The sequence below is a fragment of the Panthera pardus genome, unplaced genomic scaffold (assembly GCF_024362965.1).
Source record: "Panthera pardus isolate Hobbes unplaced genomic scaffold, ASM2436296v1 HiC_scaffold_24, whole genome shotgun sequence".
NCBI lineage: Eukaryota > Metazoa > Chordata > Mammalia > Carnivora > Felidae > Panthera > Panthera pardus.
Genome location: NW_026526810.1, coordinates 66,972,480 through 66,995,692, shown reverse-complemented (window position 1 = coordinate 66,995,692; position 23,213 = coordinate 66,972,480). Strand labels below are relative to the sequence as shown.

The 23,213-nt window shown below is 52.8% G+C and overlaps 1 protein-coding gene and 1 long non-coding RNA gene across 4 annotated transcripts; one reads left to right on the top strand and one right to left on the bottom strand.

Annotated features, from left to right (window-relative positions):
- Positions 1-51: 51 nt before the first annotated feature.
- LOC109254978 (uncharacterized) lies at positions 52-2,426 on the bottom strand. The gene is made up of 3 exons (XR_008417161.1): positions 2,320-2,426; positions 1,273-1,382; positions 52-1,167 (listed from the first exon to the last, which is right to left on the bottom strand). It is a non-coding gene; the product is annotated as an uncharacterized LOC109254978 (long non-coding RNA).
- On the top strand, positions 1,686-16,900 carry TGM1 (transglutaminase 1). Of its 3 annotated transcripts, none has more exons than XM_019429296.2 (15): positions 1,686-2,496; positions 3,106-3,435; positions 3,563-3,751; positions 4,752-5,000; positions 5,379-5,497; positions 5,605-5,712; positions 6,162-6,336; positions 6,717-6,855; positions 6,974-7,077; positions 10,211-10,299; positions 10,852-11,005; positions 11,113-11,394; positions 11,518-11,678; positions 12,050-12,186; positions 16,497-16,900. In XM_019429296.2, the coding sequence occupies exons 2-15, from the start codon at positions 3,108-3,110 to the stop codon at positions 16,723-16,725; spliced, it is 2,463 nt and encodes an 820-aa protein (XP_019284841.2). In that variant the 5' UTR covers positions 1,686-2,496; positions 3,106-3,107; the 3' UTR covers positions 16,726-16,900. The 3 variants fall into 3 exon arrangements, with proteins under 3 accessions (XP_019284841.2, XP_019284842.2, XP_019284840.2); XM_019429297.2 differs by lacking the exon at positions 16,497-16,900 and adding an exon at positions 14,016-16,190 and having other exon boundaries at positions 1,686-2,435; XM_019429295.2 differs by having other exon boundaries at positions 1,688-2,435.
- Positions 16,901-23,213: the final 6,313 nt, after the last annotated feature.

The window sequence follows — 23,213 nt, the reverse complement described above, 5'->3', positions numbered from 1 at the left end:
TTGGAAGAGGAAAGGAGAGAGTTAGGGTGTGTCACATCATCCTCGCCCTTTCATTTCATGCTCGGTCCTGCTGTTTCCTCCCATGGGGAACCAGAGTCTCTGTTCTGGGGCAGAATTTGCCCCAGATGCCTTAAATGCAAGGGCTGTATTAGAGTTTACCTTCTGGTTGGGGCTGGGGCCCCAATCGAGTTTGGGTCCAGGTTCTGGTTGGGGCTGGGCTACAAAGCAGCCGTAAGTCGCCAACTAGAAGGACTCATAAAAGTTTCTCCCATGACTCCTGCCCCTTCCAGATGCCCTCTGTGCCCCGGCCCATTCACTACAGCTGAGAGGGCTGTTCCCACGAGGAGCTGGTCAGGGTGCCTTTGCTCCGCCCTCTGGTGACTATAGTATCGATCCTCATGAGTAGCATTCTGCGGTTGAACAGCCCTCGAAAGTACTATATCTCAGCTGACCCTCACAAGTGCTTAGGGATGAGATGGTGAGGCCCATTGTACTGATGAGGAAACTACACCAAAGCCGTCTCTGCACCTTGGTCTGGGATTCTACTTGTGTCCATTCTTCTGTATTGATATGGGATGATAGGTCAAGACTGGCCTCAGCTCCCGAGGTACCGAGCTGGGTATCTGTTCCCATGGTGCCCTGCTATACACACCCCTTGTCCTGACTTTAGAGCCCCAAGGCACTTGAGCCTCCTGGAGGGAGGAGAGGGGAGCGGCTCAGGGGTTAGGGCACTGAGTCAAATCTGGTTAGGTGGGGAAGAAGACCAAAACAAAAGAGAGAGTGACAAGGTACTTTTCTGGTTCCCTGGGAAATGTTCACACACATCCGGTCCCTTAGGGCCCTGCCCCTTCCCATGTTCATGGTGATACATACAGCCCCTCAACAAAGCCCTTTGGCTGACCTGCCTGCCTGGGATTTTGATTTTTACTTGTGTGTCCTTTGCGGGTGTTAGAGGTGGGGACGGACCCTCTGCCAGGTCAGGGGTTTGGAGCTAGACAGGGAAAGGTCACTGTGGGTGTGGAGAGCTCCCTGCCAGGTCCTGGAGTCTCAGTCCCCATTCCCCAAGGCCCCTCCCTGCCTGGTGCATCACCAAGTTCAGCCTCTCCTCTAGTCAGTTTCCATGTGTCTTCTTGCCAACCCTGTTTTCACTGTCTTCTCTTCGGTGGCCTATGGGCAGAGCAAGGACAACAGCAGGATGGAGGGAAGAGACCCCAAGAAATGGCCCCAACCTTCCTAAAGAACTTTCAGGAGAGCCTCCCAGAGATGTCTGACCTCCTCTTTGCCTTAGGGTTCCCTCAGTGGCATCCCTGGTGTTCCTCCAGTGCCAGGGTGGAGTTGGGATACACACAGGGCAGGTGCCTGGAGCCGGTCGGTCAGGATTTCTGGGAAGAATTCCAAGTTGGAGAATCCTGGACTCCAGCTGACCAGCCACCCCTCTCTGAGAGAAAAGGGGTAGTCTGCAGCCTGGGGAGAGGGCCTCACTTCCCACCTGAGCCTCAGAGTGAGGGCCCAAACCGTCCCCAAGCTCCCAGGCTGGGGGCAGAAAACAAGAAATTGCTCCTACTCTGACCCTCACTCCCCCCCCCCGCCCCCAGCCAATCCCAAGCTTGTAGGGACACAGGAAGCTGGGGGCAGTTCATTCATGCCAAGGGTTGTGAAGCAGCTGGAGGAAGAAGGAAGGACAGATGGGTGGGGGGGATCAGAGGATCTGGTAGAGCCGGCAGGTCAGGGGCTGGCTGGTGGAGCCAGTCTGAGGGCCTGGCTGCTGATGTCACCAGTCTGCAGCTTTGGATCCCAGGACCTCCCTGGGCAGGACCAGGCCCATGGGCCAGTTTCACAGGGCTGAGCCTGGCCTAGGCTGTACCAGACCCTGGCAGAGGCAGAGGTACCCGGGGTCTTATGAGAGCAGAGGCAGGCAATGTGAGCTTGGGAGCAGGGGGCCCGCTGCCTAGGGGCTTGGGTGACGGGACACTCTGCCCCACGGCTGTGGGGTCTTGTCACCCAGGAGAGGGGGCCCCTTGTGCTCCGGTCTGGCAGGAACCAGCCTGGAGTGGAGTCTGTCCATGGGGGCAGTCTCAGAAGGCCTTCCACTTTCACCACAGCTTTAAATCCTGACAGACCCCGGCCCCGCCCCGCTTTGGCTCGTTTCCACAGTTCCTCGAAAGGGGAAAGGGGATGCGGCCAGGTCTCCTTTCCCGCCCCTACCTCTGGAGACAGCCCCCAGAGGCCGGGCCTCTTCCCCAGAGTGAGGGGATGAAGCAATCAGGCTTCCCCTTCCCTGCAGCTTGGCTCCGCCCTCCCCCCTCATAAACCACTTACCTGCCCGTCCCACACCTTCCACTCGTGCCTCCTCGACCGTCCTGGGTCCCAGCGGTCCCAACCTGTCCCCGCCCGGCTGCCGGACTCAGCCCTGCTGTCGCCACCACCGCCACCAGGTGAGGCTCTGGCAGGCCCCGGCAAGGTGGGGTGCGGGCCAGCCAGAGCCTGCCAGCCCAGGTCAGGCTGCCCCTGACGCCCAGGCTCCGCGCCCCAGGGACGTCGGGCTCCTGAACCCGCAGCGCCCGCCACTCCGCGTGGGTGTTTGACCTAACGTGGGAATGCCAAAGACCCCAAATCCTGCATATCACCTGCCCATCTCCTACAAGGAGCCTTGGGTGGGGGATCTCTGCCAAGAATGGGTTCTAGAGGCAGCTTCGTGGACCTCTAGGCAGAGTAGCTGGCAGGTGGGAGGGAGCGGGTTTCGGGAATGGTCTGTGCCCTGGGTCCCGAGGCTGTGACAAGTGTCTACTCATTTCTGGGATGGGCCCTTAAGAGCAGGTTTCTCAGTGGGTCATCTAGTTTGGTGGATGTGGCTGTGGGGGTAAGAGGGGAAAGATTTCTCTGCAGTGTGGGAAGTTTCTCTAGGTGAGTCTGAAGGGAGTCTTTGGGGAGGGTCCCTGGATGGGTCTGGGGGAATCTCTGGGGCAAGATCAGATCATCTCAATCATCTGGTTGGGCTCTCCAACCAGTTCTCCAGATGGAGGGCTTCTGGGTGGGCCAGCTGGGGCGTTCTGAGTACAGGAGGTCTGAGTGGGGGATAAGAGCCTCCCTACCTCTTCCACACAGGCATGATGGACGGTCCTCGTTCAGATGTGGGCCGCTGGGGCGGGAACCCTTGGCAGCCCCCCACCACACCTTCTCCGGAGCCGGAGCCGGAGCCGGACAGACGATCTCGTCGAGGAGGCCGTTCCTTCTGGGCTCGCTGCTGCGGCTGCTGCTCATGCCGAAATGAAACAGATGCTGACTGGGGACCTGAGCCCCACGGAGACCGAGGGTCTGGCAGGGGTCGAGGGTCCAGCTCTGGGGGTCGAAGACCAGACTCCCGGGGCTCAGATTCCCGCCGGCCTGGCTCCCGGGCCAGTGGTGTGAACGCAGCTGGAGACGGCACCATCAGAGGTGAGGCTCTCCTAGCCACCTTATCTGAGAGCTGAAAGGCCTTAATGGGGCCTGAGACTCATCCTGACATCTCTGGGGGCCTGGGCTTCCCATGGGGCCTCGCTGACCCAGAGCTGTGGCCTTGCAGAGGGCATGCTGGTGGTGACCGGTGTGGATCTGCTGAGTTCACGCTCGGACCAGAATCGCCGAGAGCACCACACAGATGAGTTTGAGTACGACGAGCTGATTTTACGCCGTGGGCAGCCTTTCGACATGGTCCTCCACCTCTCTCGGCCCTATGAGTCCTCTGATCATGTTGCCCTGGAGCTGCTTATCGGTCAGTGGGGCCTGCAGTGGGGAGGGTGAAAGCCCAAGAATTGGGGAGTGCTGGCTAGCAGGGCCTCCAGCCCTGGTATTAGGATCAGAGGGACATCTTTAAGCTCCTACCCTCACCCCACTTCTCACCTCTGCCAGACAAGACAGGTGCAAGCACAGGAGTGTGTCTCAGGGAGGGTCTTGGTGTCCCATGTTCCTAAGCTCACCCTCTTCAGGGCTCCTGGGGCGTCTGTCTCAAAATATTTTCTCTTCAGGTGCTTGCTTCAGCTACTCCTTCATTGCTGCTGCCTCTGTGTGTCTTTCTTTCTGGGTCTGTTCTCCTTCCCCAGGGTGTGGCTGGCTCTCTCCTCTCTGTCCAACTCTGTCTCTCTGTCCCCATGACCCAGGGCAGGTGCCTTTCTCACCGCGTTGCTTAGTGGCCGTTGACTGCCCAGGCTGGTGATTATGCTGCTGCCGGGGGCGGGCGACTCCTCATACCCTTTGATTAAGGCCTAGCCGTGCCCACCCCAGCCTCTAATTTCCCAGGTACCCCCACCACTGCCACCAGGGATGTTCAAGGCTCTGGAAGCTTCAGCCCCAGGGGGGTAGGCAGGGTTGGCCTTCAGGATCTGGGCTGCCCTTTCACCAGGGGGTAGGGGCATCCGGACCCAGCCAGGGCAGCTCTGCCCCTCCAGCCCAGGCACTGGGACAGGCAGGCAGGCAGGCAGACGGTGACGGTGGCCTTGTCTCTTCTACCCACCTCTGAGTTCAGGGTCAGGGGAACAGGTTTGGGATGTTGGACTGCTCTGCCCTGGCATGTGGGCAAGCATTGGGTGGGGACAGAGCTGCTTTCAGAGTCTGTCACAGACTAAGGTGATGGCCCAACTCAGGGACACACACACACACACACACACACACACCGATGTGTGTCATACACATTCTGGGTTGGGCTGGGAGAAGTCCAAGACTCTATCTCCCCTCAGAGAAGCCTCACCAGCTAATTGCTGCTTCTCCTGCTCCAGGAAACAGCCCCGAGGTGGGGAAGGGCACGCACGTGATCATCCCAGTGGGGAAGGGGGGCAGCGGAGGCTGGAAAGCCCAGGTGACCAAGGCCAGTGGGCAGAATCTAGACCTACGTGTCCACACCTCCCCCAACGCCATCATCGGCAAGTTTCAATTCACGGTCCGCACACGTTCAGAGGCTGGCGAGTTCCAGTTGCCTTTTGACCCCCACAACGAGATCTACATCCTCTTCAATCCATGGTGTCCAGGTGAGCTGCTGGAGTCAGGAGCAGGGCGTGGACAGGAAGGAGCGGGGCTCAGAGCTCCCCTTCCTCAAATCTGGCTAGGTGCCTATGTGCCTAGTAGAAGCCGGCCTTCTATTGTTCAGGTGAGGGGACCTAGCTCCGGTGTAGAATGGTGGCCACCCAAGGTCACATTGCCTCACCTCTCCAGGGCCCTGGTTACAGCCACCTTCCTCCCACCATCTCTGTCACGCTCCCTCTGACCTTCCGGGGAGAAGTGCTGTCGGGCTAGGGGTGTCCCCACTCCTGGTCTGTGTACAGGAGTCCTCTAGAGTTGGCCCAGGGGCAGGTGGGGCCCAGGGAGAGGTCTAGAGGGGACCAGGCATATGTGTTTTGGGGACACAGAGGACATCGTGTACGTGGAGCATGAGGATTGGCGACAGGAGTACGTGCTTAATGAATCCGGGAGAATTTACTATGGGACTGAAGCGCAGATTGGCGAGCGGACCTGGAACTATGGGCAGGTATGGCTGGCCAGGGCCACGTGCACTTGGGGAAATAAGAGGCAGGTGGGGTGGGGTGAGGACGCGCGTGCTGACCTAAGGGTCACCTCTGCCCTCCCTCCCTCCAGTTTGACCATGGAGTGCTGGATGCCTGCCTGTACATCCTAGACAGGCGGGGCATGCCATATGGAGGCCGCGGGGACCCGGTCAGTGTCTCCCGGGTCATCTCTGCCATGGTGAGCACCCGCACGTCTCTGAGTGCTATGACATGTCTGCTTCCTGCCTCCCACCTTCTCTGCCCCCTGCTCCTGCCCTTTCTGATTTCTCCAGGAACTCAGCCCTGTCCTGCCCTTGCAAAGGGTATTGTAGGAGGGGTCTCACTCCCTCTCTTCTCCTTGCCTGGCCCCACCCCACCCTTTCTGGCTTCTGTCCCAGCTCTTGTGGAATGTAGGGCCAAACCCAAAACTTGGCACACCCAGGATTCACATTACTGTGTCAGATCCGGCAGTGGGGGGGTAAGGAGTGGGGGGGGCAGATGTCTTTGGGAGGCCTGGGTGGGGCTCAGGTTGGCTAGATTCTGAGGCATTTAGGGGTAAGGGGTGGTGGCAGGGGCAGGGCTGGGGACTACATGGAAGGCCCTGAGCCTCTCCCTCAACTCTACCCAACTCCATCCTGTCCTGGGCAGGTGAACTCCTTGGATGACAATGGGGTCCTGATTGGAAACTGGTCTGGTGATTACTCCCGAGGCACCAACCCATCAGCTTGGGTGGGCAGCGTGGAGATCCTACTCAGCTACCTACGCACCGGCTATTCCGTCCCCTATGGCCAGTGCTGGGTCTTCGCCGGTGTGACCACAACAGGTAGTGGAGGGACTGGGACAGGAGCTGCCTGGGCCCTACAAGGAAGAGGGAAGGAAACCAAAACCCCACCCAGCAGTGGCTACAGTGCAGAGACAGGTGGGGGGTGGATGGTAGTCTGACCTTAATTATCATTAATTAGTGTTAACTACCTAGGGAGGCCTAGGGGAGAGGAGGGAGAAGCACTGGGCAGGGACAAGGCCAGGCAGGTGGCCTGGCTTCCCCTAACCCCCAATGCTCCCTGGCCCAAAGGCCTCCTGAGCCCTGACCCAGCTTGGCAACCCAGTAGCCCTTGTCCCCCTGCTATTCCTCACATGATACCTCACCTGCCCACCACCCCACTCCTGCCGGGGCCCTGACCTCTAACCCTGGCTCCTCCATAGTGCTGCGTTGCTTGGGCCTGGCTACCCGCACTGTCACCAATTTCAACTCGGCACATGACACAGACACATCCCTCACCATGGACATCTACTTTGACGAGAATATGAAACCTCTCGAGCACCTGAACCATGATTCTGTTTGGTGAGGCTGGGGCCAGGGCTGGGCTGCCCATCCTTGGTGACCAAGACTTGGACACTGAGGGCACAGGGAGGCCCTGGGCAGGCTGCTCAGACCCAGCCCTCCCTCCGTGTCCATCCAGGAACTTCCACGTGTGGAACGACTGCTGGATGAAGAGGCCAGATCTGCCCTCTGGCTTTGGTGGGTGGCAGGTGGTGGATGCCACACCCCAGGAAACCAGCAGCGGTGAGATGGGCCCCACCTGGCTCCTGTGCCCCCCTTGGCCCCATCCCCATCTCCCAACCTGGGTAACAAGCCCCAAGTGTCAGCACCATCTGGGCGGTAGAACCTGGCCCTTTAACCCCCATGCTTCTTTTCTTCTTCTTCTTTTTTTTTTAGAGATGTTACACATTCAGTTTATTTTCTTGAAGTTTATTATAGACCCCAGTGTTTCTTTAAACAGGCTCACCGATGGGATCACTGTCCAGCCTTTCACTATTTTTACCTTTCCGCATAACTCTCTATTTGCCTAAATCTTCTTTATTTACGATGACTAATATATTCAGATGGCTCAAAAGGCAAAAGAGGTAGGAAAATTTGGCGAGAGCTTTTCCTCCCTAGCACACCTGCTCTTCTCCTTTGCCCTTTTACTTACACATCCTGGGGGTAATTAATCGAAGGACCATTTTATTTATCTTTTTTAAGTTAAAAAAGGTCATTATCATAAGTAGTACATGTTTGGAAGTTGGGGGAAAGTACAGAATTGAATAAGATAAAATATAAAATTTCCCTATTCTCTCTCAGGATGTTTCTGGTTTTATTTCTTTCTTTCTTTTTTTTAAATATTTATTTATTTATTTATTTATTTATTTATTTATATGTTTATTTTGGGGGGAGAGAGAGACAGAGTGTGAGTGGGGGACGGACAAGAGAGAGGGGACACAGAATCCAAAGCAGGCTCCAGGCTCTGAGCTGTCAGCACAGAGCCCAACCTGGGGCTTGAACCCACAAATTGGGGGATCATGAATGACCTGAGCTGAAATTGGACGCATAACTGACTAAGCCACCCAAGTGCCCCTAAATGCTTATTTATTTTTGAAAGAGAGAGAGAGAGAGAGAGAGAGAGAGAGAGAGAGAGAGAAAGAGAGAAGCAGGGGAGGGGCAGGGAGAGAGGGAGAGAGAGTCCCAAGCAGGCTCTGCTCTATCAGCACAGAGCCTGACACAGGGCTCAAAACTCACAAACAGTGAGATCATGACCTGAGCTGAAATCAAGAGTCAGACACTTAATTGACTGAGCCACCTAGACGTCCCCGTTTTTGTTTTTTGTTTTTTGTTTTTTTTTTTTTTAAGTTTTGTGTTTTTTTTTTTTTTTCAACGTTTTTTATTTATTTTTGGGACAGAGAGAGAGACAGAGCATGAACGGGGGAGGGGCAGAGAGAGAGGGAGACACAGAATCGGAAACAGGCTCCAGGCTCCGAGCCGTCAGCCCAGAGCCCGACGCGGGGCTCGAACTCACGGACCGCGAGATCGTGACCTGGCTGAAGTCGGACGCTTAACCGACTGCGCCACCCAGGCGCCCCTAGACGTCCCCGTTTTTGTTTTGTTTGAGTAAATGTCTAGGTCCCACCCCAGACCTGACATTTCAGACATTCCAGGGATAGATGTACATATTTTTTTGTTTATTTATTTATTTTGAGAGAGAGAGAGTATGAGCAGGGGAAGGGCAGAGAGAGAGAGAGAGAGAGAGAGAATCCCAAGCAGGCTCCACACTGTCAGCACAGAGCTCAATGCAGGGCTTGAACTCATGAACCGGAAGATTATGACCTGTGCCAAACTCAAGAGTTGGACACTTAACTGAGTGAGCCACACCCAGGCACCCCTAGATCTACATTTTTGAAAGCTCCCTTGGTGACGCTGAAGATGAGCTGGGTTTAGGACCACTGCAGGCCCTTGTGGGACACATGAGAAGGGGTGGCCCAGAGAGGTGGAGTGACTTTCTCCAGGGCACGGGGCATCAGGTCAGCAGCAGAGTCTCACCAGGCCTTGACTCCCTTTATGCATTCTGACTTTCACCAAGTTCTTCTCTTGTCTGTTCTGTTGCTCGTTATGAGTTGTGTGTACAGGATGGAAAATGCCAGAGTTCGGATAGGTCGGAGGAAGAAACTAGGCCCCATAACCGAGCCCTAAGAGATCATCACTGATGGCATGACCTGCTGATGTCTTTTCCACAGCACACACATTCCCTCGAACACCAGACCTGCTGTACGCGCTGTTCTCAAACAGCCGTCCGCTTCCACCTTTACATTCCAGCACCAGGCAGCTGGGCCTGCCCCTCCTGCTGCCTTCCTCCCCACCTCTCCCTTCCTCACCCCACGCCAGATAACCCTTGCCTCGCCTGCATTCCTCCCTCTCAATCATCTCTGTGAACGGTGCCGCCTGCCTTGTGCAGCCAGGCACTGCCCATGATGCTGGAACAGCCTGGCCCAGGATACTGGGGGATCTGAGCTCCTGTCCCCACTCTGGGAAGTAACGGGGTGGACAGCAGGCAGGGGTTCCGAGGCCAGCCAGACCCAGGTCTAATTCTAGCTTGATCACTTCTCTATAATATGGGGATAATATATACCAGATGGGGTTGTTGGGGGAATTAAGTGAGATCATCATATATCAGAGAGGATAGCAGCATGCCTGGAACAGAGTAGCTCTTCAGTAAATAGTAGCTTCTTCCATTCTTTCTTTGTCTGACTGTCTTGCAGATCTTGACATCTATTTGGTTTCCCTGAGCCTATGTCCCTATCTGTAAAAGGAAACCACAGTTAGGTGTTTTCTAAGAATCTTTCCTGTTGGGTGGCCCTCACTTCCTGTTTTGTGCCCTCTCTTGTCAAGCCTTTTCCTTGTCAGCCCATCTCCTCCAGAAAACCCTCCAAGCATGCCAAGAGAAGAATCTATTTCCCACCAGCTCCCCTCTCACCTCCCCACAGAGAGGACACACTGCAGGCTGTAGAGCTGAGGGTTTGTTCTGGATCTTTCTGGAATGGTGGCTGCTTTCCCAGCCAGCAAACAGAGTCACCCTGGGGTCTGGGTTTGTCTTGATGCAGGATGGGTTTCCTGACTTCTAGGGGTCACAGTCGATATCCAGCTTCGCCCAGTAGAGGAAAGATGTGTTGATAACTTGGTTATCAAGGCCGGCTTGTCCCACGTTTGGCCTCACCCTTGTTGACTGAAGCCAAGTGGAACTGTGCTTTCCTTTGTGTTCCTTCCCTGGGTTGGACCAGGTGGCAGCTGACCTAAGGCACCAGGGTCTGGGTGGGTGGGCCTCTCCCTAGGATCAGAGGATCCCCTCAGCCTCCTGGGATCTCTCACCTCTGTCCTGGTCCCCTAGGCATCTTCTGCTGCGGCCCCTGCTCTGTGGAGTCCATCAAGAATGGCCTGGTATACATGAAATACGACACGCCCTTCATTTTTGCCGAGGTGAGGACTGTGTTCCAGGTGTCTTCTTGGGTGGTCTGGAGAGACCAGAGCACAGCTGTCAGGCCTCGGTTCTCTGGTCCTGACTTCACCGCTGACCGAGTAGCTGTGTGACCTTGGGAAAGTCACTCATTTAGAGTCTAGGTTTCCTCAACTGTAAAAGGGTGATAATAATGGCCGCTGTGCTTCCTGTACTCAGGATCAAAAGAAATAATGGGTATGAATCTGCTTTATAAGTCATAAAGTCCGTGAATGAGCATAAGGGATTACTGTTATTAATGCCAAAATGCACTGCAAGGAGCCTCCCAACTTCTTCCCTTCTCTCTGGCCTCATCTGGCTCAGCTTGGAAAGTCTCCCAGGTTGGCTGTGCCAGGAAGTTCCTAACCCTTGGATCCAGCCCTCCCTGCAGCTCCTAGGTTCAGGGGAAGGCAGCGGGTGGGGGATGGGAGGGGGGGGGGTCACTGGGGGGGGAGGGGGGAGCAGGGGGTCAGGCCCAGCCTCAGACCCTCTGGTTATCTCATTCTTGGCTCACACCCCCCACAATCCCCCAACAGGTCAACAGTGACAAAGTTTACTGGCAGCGACAGGATGATGGCAGCTTTAAGATCGTGTATGTGGAAGAGAAGGCCATTGGTACGCTCATCATAACAAAGGCCATTGGATCCAACATGCGAGATGATGTCACCCACATTTATAAACACCCAGAAGGTACCGTTCCCTGAACCTGGCCAGCTCTGGCCCACACCAAGGGTTCCCACTGAGCACTTGCCTGCTCCGGCAGTGGCTGTAACCTCACCCTTACCCTCAACCCCCAGGCTCGGAAGCAGAGCGGAAGGCAGTGGAGACAGCAGCCTCCCACGGCAGCAAACCCAACGTGTACTCCACGCGTGACTCAGCAGAGGATGTGGCGATGCAGGTGGAGGCACAGGACGCGGTGATGGGGCAGGACCTGACTGTCTGCGTGGTGCTGACCAATCGCAGCAGCAGCCGCCGCACCGTGAAGCTGCACCTCTACCTCTCAGTCACCTTCTACACCGGTGTCACTGGGTCTGTCTTCAAGGAGAGCAAGAAAGAAGTGGTGCTGGCGCCAGGGGCCTGTGAGTGCTCCTTTCCCGCCCTGCCCCGCTGATGGCCAGGCACCCCGGGCTGTGGACATGGAGGCCCCAGGAGGCCGTGTCTGGGCGAGCGGGCCTAGGTGACACCTTGCCTCTTCTCCCCAGCGGACCGCGTGTCCATGCCCGTGGCCTACAAGGAATACCGGCCCCACCTCGTAGATCAGGGGTCCATGCTGCTCAACGTCTCGGGCCACGTCAAGGAGAACGGGCAGGTGCTGGCCAAGCAGCACACCTTCCGTCTGCGCACCCCTGACCTTTCCCTCACCGTGAGTGCAGCCTGCTGGGCTGGGCACGAAGGATGCCCTGGGGCTAAGGGAAGTCGGAGGGGGAGGGGAGAGGACGCTAAGCCTGGCCACCAGTTCCGGAGAAGGTCAGGGACTGGCTGTGGGCTCTTGGGCCCCAATGTCCTCCCCTGTAAAATCAGATCTCCTATTCCCGATCCTGCAGATGCTTCAGTGGGGGAGTGGGTGGGAGTTTCTTCTCTGGCATCCACGGAGCCCCATTCTTCTCCGGGGTGCCCATGTGGGACTTGGGGGGAGGTTTTGATTCTGGAATTTTCCCCTCTGGTGGAGTGTATGATTCCCTTGTATTTGGCCAGGGTCTCTGATGCGGAGGGGGGTGTCTCTTTTTCTCTTAGTTGTTGGGGGCAGCTGTGGTTGGTCAGGAGTGCGAAGTACAGATTGTCTTCAAGAACCCGCTGCCTATAACCCTCACCAATGTCGTCTTCCGGCTTGAGGGCTCCGGGCTACAGAGACCCAAGATCCTCAATGTGGGGTGAGTCTGGCCTCTCCCCGCCCCCACCCCTGCCCTTTTCTGCTCTCCCAGACTGCCAGGGGTCCCACGTTGCTTCCTGTCTTGGGTCAGGACAGTAGTCAGTCAGGACCCAACACAGCAGCCTGGAGCCAGCCAGCAAGGCCTTCTAACTTAGTTCAGTGGGAGCGGCATTTAAGACCTGCCATGTGCCTAGTGCGGGCCTGTCCTTCCTCACTGTCCCGCTGCGGAACCAACACTTCACCTAGGAATCCATAGCAGCTCATCACTAACATGCGCCCGCCACTCAGGAATTGACCAGGCACTTGAGGATTATTATCCCATTTGCAGACCACAAAAAACCCTTTAAAGTACATTAGAGAGCATCGTATGATTAAAAGGAAAGCTTTGGGATCCTGAAAACTTAGGCTCAAGTCTCAGCTCCAACATTCACTAGCTATGTGCCCTTGGGCAAGTGACTTATCTCCTTTAAGCCTGTTTTCTCAGCTGGAAAGTGGGGATAGCAACCATCCCTGGCTCCAAGGGCGGTTGTGAGAATTCGGTGAGCTATGCACATAAAGCATCTAGTGTTGGGCTTGGCACAACATGAGCCTCTGTTGGTAGTTCTTACTTTGATTATTGCTACCGTCACCTCCGCTTTATGACAGGGAACCTGGTGGCCGTGTCTCATGAGGTCTCCCAGCCCGTAAGGGGCAGACTCTGCTCTTCCCACCATGCCCCACCCAACACGCAGGCTTTCAGGCCTGTGGCTTCGTTTGTGCCAGGAGGGCTCGAGCAGCGGTTCCCAAGGAGAGGGCCCTGTCCCGTAGGTCCTCTGCCAGCCCACCTGAGCCTCACCCCGGCCTCAGAGAGGCTCTGCACCCAGGGAGGGCACACCCAGCGCTTGTGTGCCTAGGCCTGGGCTGTCATCTCTGACACAGAGCCACACATGCTGCTGTGACCCTCCCTGGAATAGCACAGAGGGAAAGCAGAGAAGGCCAGAGGCTGGCTGACCTTTAAGATCAGACTTCTGGTGACAGGGGCAGGTGTTTTCCTCTTTTGACAAAGAGTGCCTGAGGGAAAGGGATGGCCCCTGTGGAGGGGTTGGGTGGGGGAAGCAGAGGGTCCCTGCCCGCCCTGCCCCTTCCTTCCCCGGACATATAGCAGGCTCCGCCCGGTGGTGGCCCCTGCTTTTGCCAATAGGTCAAAGCTGAAAGGTTGCTATCCTGAGCCTTGCCCCACCTTGACCCCGCGTGATGTGATATGCCACAAAGGAGTGCCTTCCCCATTTCACCTTGCAAGAGTGTCCAGCAGCTTAGACTGTGCAGCTTGGGGCTCCCAGTGAGCTCACTCTGTGGCCATCTCTCACCTGCAGATGACGAGGGTTTCCCCTGTTCAGAGGGCTCCCCAGAGCTGGACTGTCCTCAGCAACTCCACCACATCTTTGATTCTTGCCCCTGCCTGGGAGTAAAAAGAGGACCCCTGTGCTGAGCATGGGGAGATCCAGCCCCGCTCTGTAGCTGTGGGGCTTGTGTGACACCCCACCCCCCACCTCAAAGGCCCTAGTCTTCTCTCCAGTAAATGAGAAGGTTGGATGATGGTTTCTCAAGGGAGGTCCTCCTTAGGCATTCTGTGGCTCTTCTCTGCTGCAAGCCCAGGCGGGGGTCTACAGAGCAATTGAGAAGGGGGAAGTCCCTGGGCTGTTGGTTCAGATACATTAGATTCCAAGACAGATATTACTTTGCTCTCGTTTGCACATCAAAGGCTGTGGTATGGAAACGCCATTAAGCATAGGTGTGCCACCCAGTGGGGTGACTGGCCACTTAATAAACATTCCAAACTTACTCCTCCAGATGGCTGTTGTCACTCACCACCAAGCCAGTCACCAGGGGAGGCTGAAGTCTATTCCAAACCCTTCTGGGGAATTTGCTCCACAGCCTGAATCATATTCTCTAGAATGTCCTTAAGGGTGGACTTCTGGGGTAGACTTGACTTTGGAGAAACAGCCTGAAGCCATTTAAAGCTAAGACTAATTAAGAAGGTAGGTGGAAAAGGTGGGTAGTGTGCCCTTTTCCATCAGAAATGAGGTTCGGCTGTGAGGGAGGAACAGGATGCACCCGGCGCGTGTCAGGGAGAGGGAGAGAGAGACAGACGTGGTGTACGTGTGGTTTTCCGGGGCTCTGAAGACAAATCTGAGAGGAGTTTTTAAATTCGTTTCAAGTCTTGACAACGTGATTGAACCAATCCATAAGGGAAGCACGATGCTCATTTGGATGTCTAATTTCTGGTGTCCTTGTCAGAGAGCCGGTTTCATTACCTGCACTGTTTCAGGCCCATTCCAGCTGTAGCAGCTGATGCGCTCAACTTCAACCAGCAAACCTGGGTGTGTCAGGTCTTGCCTGACACTGAGGCCGGGGCTGGGAGAGATCTTGACATTCCTAGCTGGAAGCTGAAAAGCAATTTCTCTTAGAAATAACGTTTACAAGTAAAGGCTGTATTCCGATCTAGTACAGTTCAATTCTAGTATGAATTAAGTACAGTGTTGAAGGCTGACCTGAGCCTAAACAGCTTGAAGTTTGTATCTCTGGAAAAATGGGCATGAGTTAAAAATGCGAATTTGTAACTGGCCACAGTATAGCCTACCTGTTAAGTTATAGACTTAATGTCTAGTTATATATTATAGTAAGTCTAGAAATTAGGTCTGTAACTTAATGGGGAGACCATCTATATCTCCCTGCCTTCCACTTATTCCCTCCTTTGTGGAGCTTAGAGTCACCTTCAAGGCCATCTGATTCCACCCCCTCATTTTATATTAATTCCCATTTTACAGACCAAAAAGTGAGAATCAGAAGTTTAATAATTTGTCCTAAACCACACAGCTAACAGCGGTAGAAGAAAGAGTCCAATGTGGTCCAGGGCAGCCCTTTGGAAGCAGGCTCCAAGCTAAATGTTTTGCCCCAAAGAGAGCCCATCTTTGAAGTTGGGGTGTTGGCTCTTTCCCTTAGAAGACTGAGATGTCTGCACAAAGTCCGGCTCCAGAGTGGATCCCCCAAGGCAGGCTTGAAGACGGGGCCAGAGGCAAGGGTTCAGGCAGAGGCAGAAAAGGACGGATGCTAACAGGCACAAGCAGGTGTGATAGAAATGCAATCTTGTTCAGTGTATACAGCACACAGGCCGATTACTGCAGGAGCTCAGAACAGGACAAGGTTCACTTCCCTGAGGGCAGGAGGTGCTCAAGGGGTGGTGTGAGCTGGGCCTGGAGCCAGCCCAGGAGCAAAGCATGAAAACAGAGGTGAGTTCGGGGAGGGGAAGGAGCTCATTGTTGGGGCTGGTGGGCAGGAGGAATGGTGGGGGATGATGAGGCCTTGCAGGCGGGGCTGAGTCAGAGTGAGCCTGCGTGTCGGGTTAGGGAGCTGCCGTCTCATCCCAGAAGCACCGAGGAAGCCAAACCCTTGACGGATTCAGTTCACCTCCAGGTGACTAGAAACTAGAGTGGGAAAATAAGATAGGACATTAGGAGGCAAAGAGGCCAGTTGGAAGGCTAGTGAAATTGCGATTCCCAGAGGGAGGGTCTGGGACTAAATTTCCAGAGGTCCATGGAGAAGGGGGGAAATGAAGACACCATAGTATGTATGTGTGCACATGTACACATGTATCTCTCTCTCTCTCTCTCTCTCTCTCTCTCACACACACACACACACACACACACACACACACACTTGTCCCTTTAAAGATGTCAATTGTCTATTCTTGGGAAGGACTTTCCTTTTTCTCTGAGATAACATCTTTCCAGTGTTTGCAGGTATTAAAGATGCTCCTTCCTCTTTGGTAAGATGATTATATTGCAGAGGCTGACTAATTATCTTCCACTTTCTTTCTTGGCCAAACTGAAATTATTTGGCAATACTGCGTTGAGGCCCGAAGTCTCATTTTAAAGTTTCCTTGGTCCTGGAACCCCCAGATGAGATGGGGTGGCTGGTCTGGTTAGGGCAGGAGCATTGGTGATGGAGAGGTGGGGGACACAACACGCAGTCTTTGTCCAGGTGTTTGTGGGGGTGGGGAGGGAGGGATGGATCCCTGGATGACAGATGACGGGAAGATTTCCAGCTCAGGCAGCTCGGTGGGTGGCCACTGACCTGGCTATTCAGAGGCGAGGGCAAGGAGGCCTTGGGGCTCAGGCTTCATCCTGGCCGCTGGTGTGGAGATTCCAGCTGAATCCAGAAATGCCCGAAGGGCTCCACCTTCTGCTCCTTCCTTCCTGGCAGCCCCATCAGTCCTTCCTCCCCACTCCACCCCCAGTCACCCCAGGTCCATGACTCTATCTCTGCCCATAGGGACATTGGGGGCAACGAGACAGTGACGCTGCACCAGAAGTTTGTGCCTGTGCGACCAGGCCCCCGCCAGCTCATCGCCAGCTTGGACAGCCCCCAGCTCTCCCAGGTGCATGGTGTCATCCAGGTGGACGTGGCTCCGGCCCCTGGGAGCGGAGGCTTCTTCTCAGATGCTGGAGGCGACAGTCACTCAGGGGAGACCATCCCTATGGCATCTCGAGGTGGAGCTTAACCCCTGGCCAGGAGCAATGGGACTGGAGTCAGAGGAGCAAGGACATTGCCTCGCAGGGACCCAGCGCAGAGCTGCTCTCCATAGGTTCAGGTGGGGAGGCCGGGGCACCTGGGGAGGGGGCCGCTCTTCACTTGCACTGGGCAGCACAGATGCTAATAAACTGTTTTTTAATGAACCGTTTTTAATGAAACCGTTCTGTCCATCTACCAGTTCGTCTGTCCCTGCTGCCAGCGCAGCAGCTCTTGAGATAGGGCCTGCTTGGCGTCAGGACGACCTTGAACATTTGACTGGTCTTTCCCCACTCCAGGATGCTTCTAACTGACCAAAAACCCTTCTGAAGCCCCCCGGAGTGAGGCGGAACTGCCTCCCTTCCATGGCACCCACGGTGGGTGAGAAGGATCGAAGTGTCCTCTTGTAGGCACACGTTTGAGATAGAACTAGGCTGGAGTCCTCTCTGAGCAGCAAAAACCACTTTCCAATATTTGTTTTCAAATGTGTTTGGCTAAGAATATTTATAAAAGCAACACATGTTCAATGTTGAGAATTCAGAAGACACGGAAAACTGTAAAGGAGAAAAGAACAATAAGCTTCAACTACCACCAGGTACAGAAAACAGCCGTTAACATTGTGTTTCATATGCCAATCCCCCTCACCCCCCACACGGTGTAACCTGTGGTGAGCATTTTCTCACAGCATTAAATAATCTTTGAAACCATCATGTTTACAGACTGGGCAGTAGTCTTGACTTCCAGGCCATCCTCCTGGTCCTCCTGAAGCCCCTGCTCAGCCTTGGGGTGTCAGAGTGACTCAGGCCTCCAGCCAGGCGCTCCCCCAACCAGCTACACTCTGCCTAGGTGAGTCCTGCCGGTCACGTGGTCTTAAGGACCATTGGCTCCCCAAATTGCATCTGTTTTCCTTGAACTTTAAACTCCCTTATCTATTGCCTTCTTAGTGCGTCTGCTGGAGACTCACAGATGCCCCCCATGTACTGTCTGAGATCAAACTCCTGACCTCCTCCAGCATATCCCATGGCCTCCCCATATCAGTAAATGGCAACTCCATCTTTCCAAGTTTCATGGGCCCCAAAGCATGAAGTCACTCTTGGCTTCTTTCCTTCTCTCATATCCCACTTCTGGTCTATCAGCCAGTCTTTTAATGTTATTCTCTCTGTCTCTCTCCTTTTTTTTTAATGTTTACTTATATTTGAGAGAAAGAGAGCACGAGCAGAGGAGGGGCAGAGAGAGGGAGACACAGAATCCAAAGCAGGCTCCAGGCTCTGAGCTGTCAGCACAGAGCCCGATGTGGGGCTCGAACTCACCAACCGTGAGATCGTGACCCGAGCTGAAGCCGGATGCTTGACCGACTGAGCCACCCAGGTGCCTCTCCCAGCAAGTCTTGATGGTCTGTCTCCCATATACGGATGTCCAGAGTCTGACCACCCATCACCTCTTCAGCTCCCAGAACTCCCTTCATCTCCTACCTGGATTGTTGCCCCAGTCTCCTAATCATTTCCCCCACTTCCATTCGTGCCCTCTGATACTCTGCTGTGCAGAATGGGTGGGTGAATCCAATCGTGTCAGTCCTTTGCTCAAAACCTTTGCGGGGGCGGGGGGTGGCACCTGGGTAGCTCAGTCAGTTAAGCGTCTGACTCTTGATTTCAGCTCAGGTCATGATCTCAAGGTTTGTGAGACCCATCCCCATGTTGGGCTCTGTGCTAACAGCGTAGAGCCTGCTTGGAATTCTATCTCCCTCTCTCTGCCCCTCTCCCCCACTGGCACTCTCTCTCAAAATAAATAAACATTAAAAACAAACAAATAAAACCCAACAACCTTCTACGGGCCTGGCCCCTGACTTTCCTTCTGGAAGAACACTGCCCCCAGGTTGCAAGCCCAGTCCCCTCCTGTTATTCAGGCCTCAGCTCACAGGTCCATCTCCTCAGGGAGCTCTTCCCTGACCTTCAATCTAATTTGTTTTCCTGCCCCCTGGTCTCTTTAGCGTATCACCCAATTTTATTTCATGTCCTGCCAAGCACTTCTTGGCATTAGCATGTTTGTTTATTTATTAAATTATCTCTTTTCTCTGAAATGTGAGTTTAGTAAGAACTGAGACTTTATCTGTCTGGTTCACACCCCTGTCCCAGGACTTGTAACAGGGCCAATCACAGGACTGCACAAGAGATATTTGCTCCTTGCCATTTAAAAGCAACAACTTGCCATTAATAATAATAAATATAATAATAATAATAATAAAAGGGGGCGCCTGGGTGGCTCAGTCTGTTGAGCATCTGACTTCAGTTCAGGTCGTGATCTCACAGTTCATGACTTTGAGCCCCACATTGGGCTCTGTGCTGACAAGGTCAGAGCCTGGAACCTGCTTTGGATTCTGTGTCTCCCTCTCTGTCTCTGTTCCCCTCCAGCTTGCGCTCTGTCTCTCAAAAATAAACATTTAAAAAAAATGTTTTTTATGTTTATTTATTTTTGAGAGAAAGGGAGAGTATGTGTGTGTGTGAGCAAGGGGAGGAGCAGAGAGAGAGGGAGACACAGAGTCCAAAGCAGGCTGTAGGCTCTGAGCGTCAGCACAGACCCCAATGCAGGACTCCAACCCACAAACCAGAACATCATGATGTGAGCTGAAGTTGGATGCTTAACCCACCAATACACCCAGGCACCACCCCCCTCCAAAAAAAATTTTTTTTAAAGTAACAACTTGCAAGATGTGATCTTTAATTGCTCCTTGAATTTATGGAGCAAACTCCAGTGGTATCCCTACATTTTTAATAACAAATGAACAAACACTGTCTACCGTAGAGTGCCATGATGTATTTGATTAATCCCTCCTTGCTGGAAATTTCAGTCTTCCCAATGTTCTGCTCTTACATGCAGAGCTGGGATAAATATCCTTGTACAAGTGCATGTATCTTTGTGCTCATTTTTTATTTCCCTAAAATAACTTCTTACAGTGAGAGTTATTGGGGGAAAGGGATTGAGGATCTGTAAGGTGGTCGAAACATTTTGTTAATTGGTTTCCAGAAAGAACAGCAACACAATAGTATCTCTTTTTATTGAACACCTGGCCAGTTTAAGATTTCTAACAACTTTGTAACTTGCTTCACATTTGTTCATTTTACCCTGGTCCCCTGTGGTTTGTTAGAGCTGAAACATACTTGAAATCCTCAAAAAGGAAAACACAAACACAAAAAAAGGGGGAGGGCCAGCTGTTCTCCAAACACTTGGGGGAAGGAAGCGAATATGTACATACCGAGGTCCTACTGTGAGTTAAGTTCAAATTGGGTGCTTGATAGGGGCATCTCCTTTAATTCTGTGGAGTTAGGCATTAGAATCCCTAGTGTCTTGGCTTACTGCGCTCTGGCCCTGGACCTTTAGCTCTCCTCCACTGGAATGTAAGTCCATGAGGACAGGGACCACCTCTCTCTTACTTACAGCAGATTCACACAGTCCATGACCTGTGGCAGGTGCTCAATAAATATCTGTCCAATGGACGATGAACTAAATTTGACGGTGATGGGGAGTCTGAAGGCTTGGGGGAGCAGTCGAGGATTGTGTTTCGGAGCATTTGTCGGAAGAATGCATGGTGCATGACTGGACCAGCTCTAGAAAAGCAAGATCAGTGGGCACCTGGGGAGCTGAGTAATAACCATCAGTACAGACTCCTACTGAGACTGTACCTCAGAAAATTGTACTAGGGAACCCTGTTTCCTGCTAGTTTATATTCGTTTATATGATTATTTCCTTGACATCATCCTCTGTATTACAGAGTGTCTTGTTTTGTTTTTAAATAACAAGAAGGTGTTATGAGTCTTGGTTTTACAAAATCCACTAGAGTTGCCCTCTTAGTTGGTGCCCCAGCACCGATGAGGCAGGTCATTGTCTCGGAGTCTTTGTGACCTGTTTTGGTTCTCCTGGGACACCTGGTATACAAAGTTGATCACTAGGGAGGAGGTTGATTCTTTGCATCAGTAACCCAGGGTAAAGAACCAGTATTCTCTTTAATTCCTTCTGCCCTAAGATTTACAGCTGGAAACATTAATGTGGACTGTGGTAGCTTCAACTGAGGTCTAAAAGCAGGGGAGGGGACCATCCCAGGCTTGGAGAACCAGGCTTGATATCAGGGTCCCTGAATCCCAGCTGAGTGGGTTTGATTTGGCAAGGCTGACAGCTAATGCTAGAAGCTCCTACAGCCCCCTGGCCCAGGGAGCAAAGTCCGGACCTCGGTGTTGAAGCCTGAGAGTACATGTACCAACCTCTGTACTTGATTTTGTAAGAGGCCATTGAGGAGATAGAAGTATGGCAGACCCTGTGGACAGCAGGGCTCTCCCCAGATAAACATAGAGGCTAGAAGGCTGGGCCTTTTGGATGGAGTGCTTGGAAAATTCTAAAAGAAGTAAAAACACCAAAAGGAAGATTTTATTTTCTGGATAGTAAGCCAGGTGGAGCTAATTACAAATACAAAAGCAAAAATTTACAAGATGTGACTTATAAATGTTTCCCAGATTTACGGATAAGACCATAATGGTTGCTCTTCTTCCCTCCCTCCCTCCCTTCCTACCTTGTTCTTTCTTTTTTGTTAAAGCTTATTTATTAATTTTGAGAGAGAGGGAGAGAGAGAGAATCCCAAGCAGGCTCCCTGCTGTCAGCACAAGCCTGACACGGGGCTCGAATCCCACAAACCGTGAGATCATGACCTGAGCTGAAATCAAGAGAGGCTTTAATTGACTGAGCCACCCAGTTGCCCCTGCACTTTTATTTTATTTTTAAATGTTTATTTATTTATTTTGAGAAAGAAAGATAGAGAGCAAGCAGGGGAGGGAGACAGAGAATCCCAAGCAGGCTCTGTGGCTGTCAGTTCAGAGCCCGACTTGGGGGCTTGAACTCACAAACTGTGAGATCATGACCTGAGCCAAAACCAAGAGTCACTTAACTGACTGTGAGCCACCCAGACACCCCTGAACTTTATTTAAAATAAAGTTAATTTTTTAAAATAATGGCTACCTTCAACTGTTCTTAGGTCTACCCTGGAAAGGGAATGTTTGTCCACAGTTGGACCCAAGTTTTACAGGAGACATTGACTGGCAGGGTCCAGCCATGGTGGTGGCTAATGGACCCATTCCTTCACTTATTAAACAAACATTTAATGATGTGTGTCAAGCAATTAACTAAGTGGTGGTGCACAGGACAACCCTAGTTCTTGCCCTGTGGAGCTTGCAGTCTGAGAAAGAAACAGATTAACTGAATAACTGCATGAGACAAAGTAAATAGCTCTGAAGTTTATAGTAAAGGCATCTGACCTAGCCTGGTTGTGGTGGTTAGGAAAGCTTTCCCTAAATAGGTGACCCTGGACCATATTTAGGCAGAAAGGGAAGGGAGATCACTACAGACAAAAGGAGTAGCCTCTGCAAAGATCCTGTGGTGGAAGGGAGTCTGGAAGAGTAAGCAAGACTCAAAGAAGGATAATGTGGCCAAGGCAGAGGAGCAAAGGTCAGAGTGGAGGAGGTGGAGTTGAGGAGTTGAGGGGCGCAGGGCCACACAAGGCGCCTCTTAGGTCAGATTCAGGATCTTTGTCTTCCCTAGAGCAGTAAGAAACCTTTGAAAGCTTTAAGGAATTTGAGATGACATGGCCAGATTGTGTTTTGAACAGATTACTCTGCTTGTAGTGTCAAGAATAGATTGGAGCAGGGTTAGCGTGGAAGCAGAGACACAGACTGGAAGGCAACTCTAGTTGTTTATGCTAGAGATGGTAAGTTGGGGCCAGCGTGGTGGTGCTGGAGACAGAGTGGAAAGCTTGGAGGAGTCCCTAGGAGATCGAATTTACACGGCTTGGGGAAGAATGGGATGTAGCTGCGTGGAGGGTGGAGAGGAGCAGTAATAAGAAAACCCCCGGGTTTCAGGTTTGTGGAAGAGGACCAACTGAGTGCCATCCACTGATACAGGGACAGGTGTCCCTCATCAGAGACAGGAAACTGCAGGGGAAGTTGAGGTTCGGAGATACAGAGTCAATACCCTTTGTATAGCTCTCTTCTACCTGGAAATTTTCCTTAGGTGACTTGAAAGATTTGGTTTTGGTTTGAATGAAACTGTTCCCTTACCCCGGGGTTCTTTGAGCATAGTCTATAGACCACTTATATTAGAATCAACTGAGACATTAATCAAGAATTCAGATTTCTGGGTGCCAGCATAAACCTCATGAACCTGAATCCCTGGAGCAGAGGCCAAGAAGTCTGTATTTTAACAAGATCACTAAGAGGTTGACTCCTATGCACGGTAAGGACTGAGAACAATCACCTTCTCTTTTTCTTCTCTGCTGTACTGTTCTCCCTGCCCACACCCTTCTGGGGCCAGCAGTAGCCATGAGACTATGTGCCCAAAGTTCTCAGTTCTGACCACTTGTCTTCTTGAACCTTCGAATTTAAGAAGACTTGTAAGACAAGGGGTTTTCTAAGGCAGTAAAAGAGAAGGCTAAAAAAGGAGCTG

Excerpts from the sequence above, each read along its gene's own strand:
- TGM1 (XM_019429296.2), top strand. The coding sequence starts at position 3,108 with ATGATGGACGGTCCTCGTTCAGATGTGGGCCGCTGGGGCGGGAACCCT. Across the intron at positions 6,856-6,973 it reads CTGAACCATGATTCTGTTTG|GAACTTCCACGTGTGGAACG; the intron begins GTGAGGCTGGGG and ends GTGTCCATCCAG. Across the intron at positions 11,679-12,049 it reads CCCCTGACCTTTCCCTCACC|TTGTTGGGGGCAGCTGTGGT; the intron begins GTGAGTGCAGCC and ends TTTTTCTCTTAG.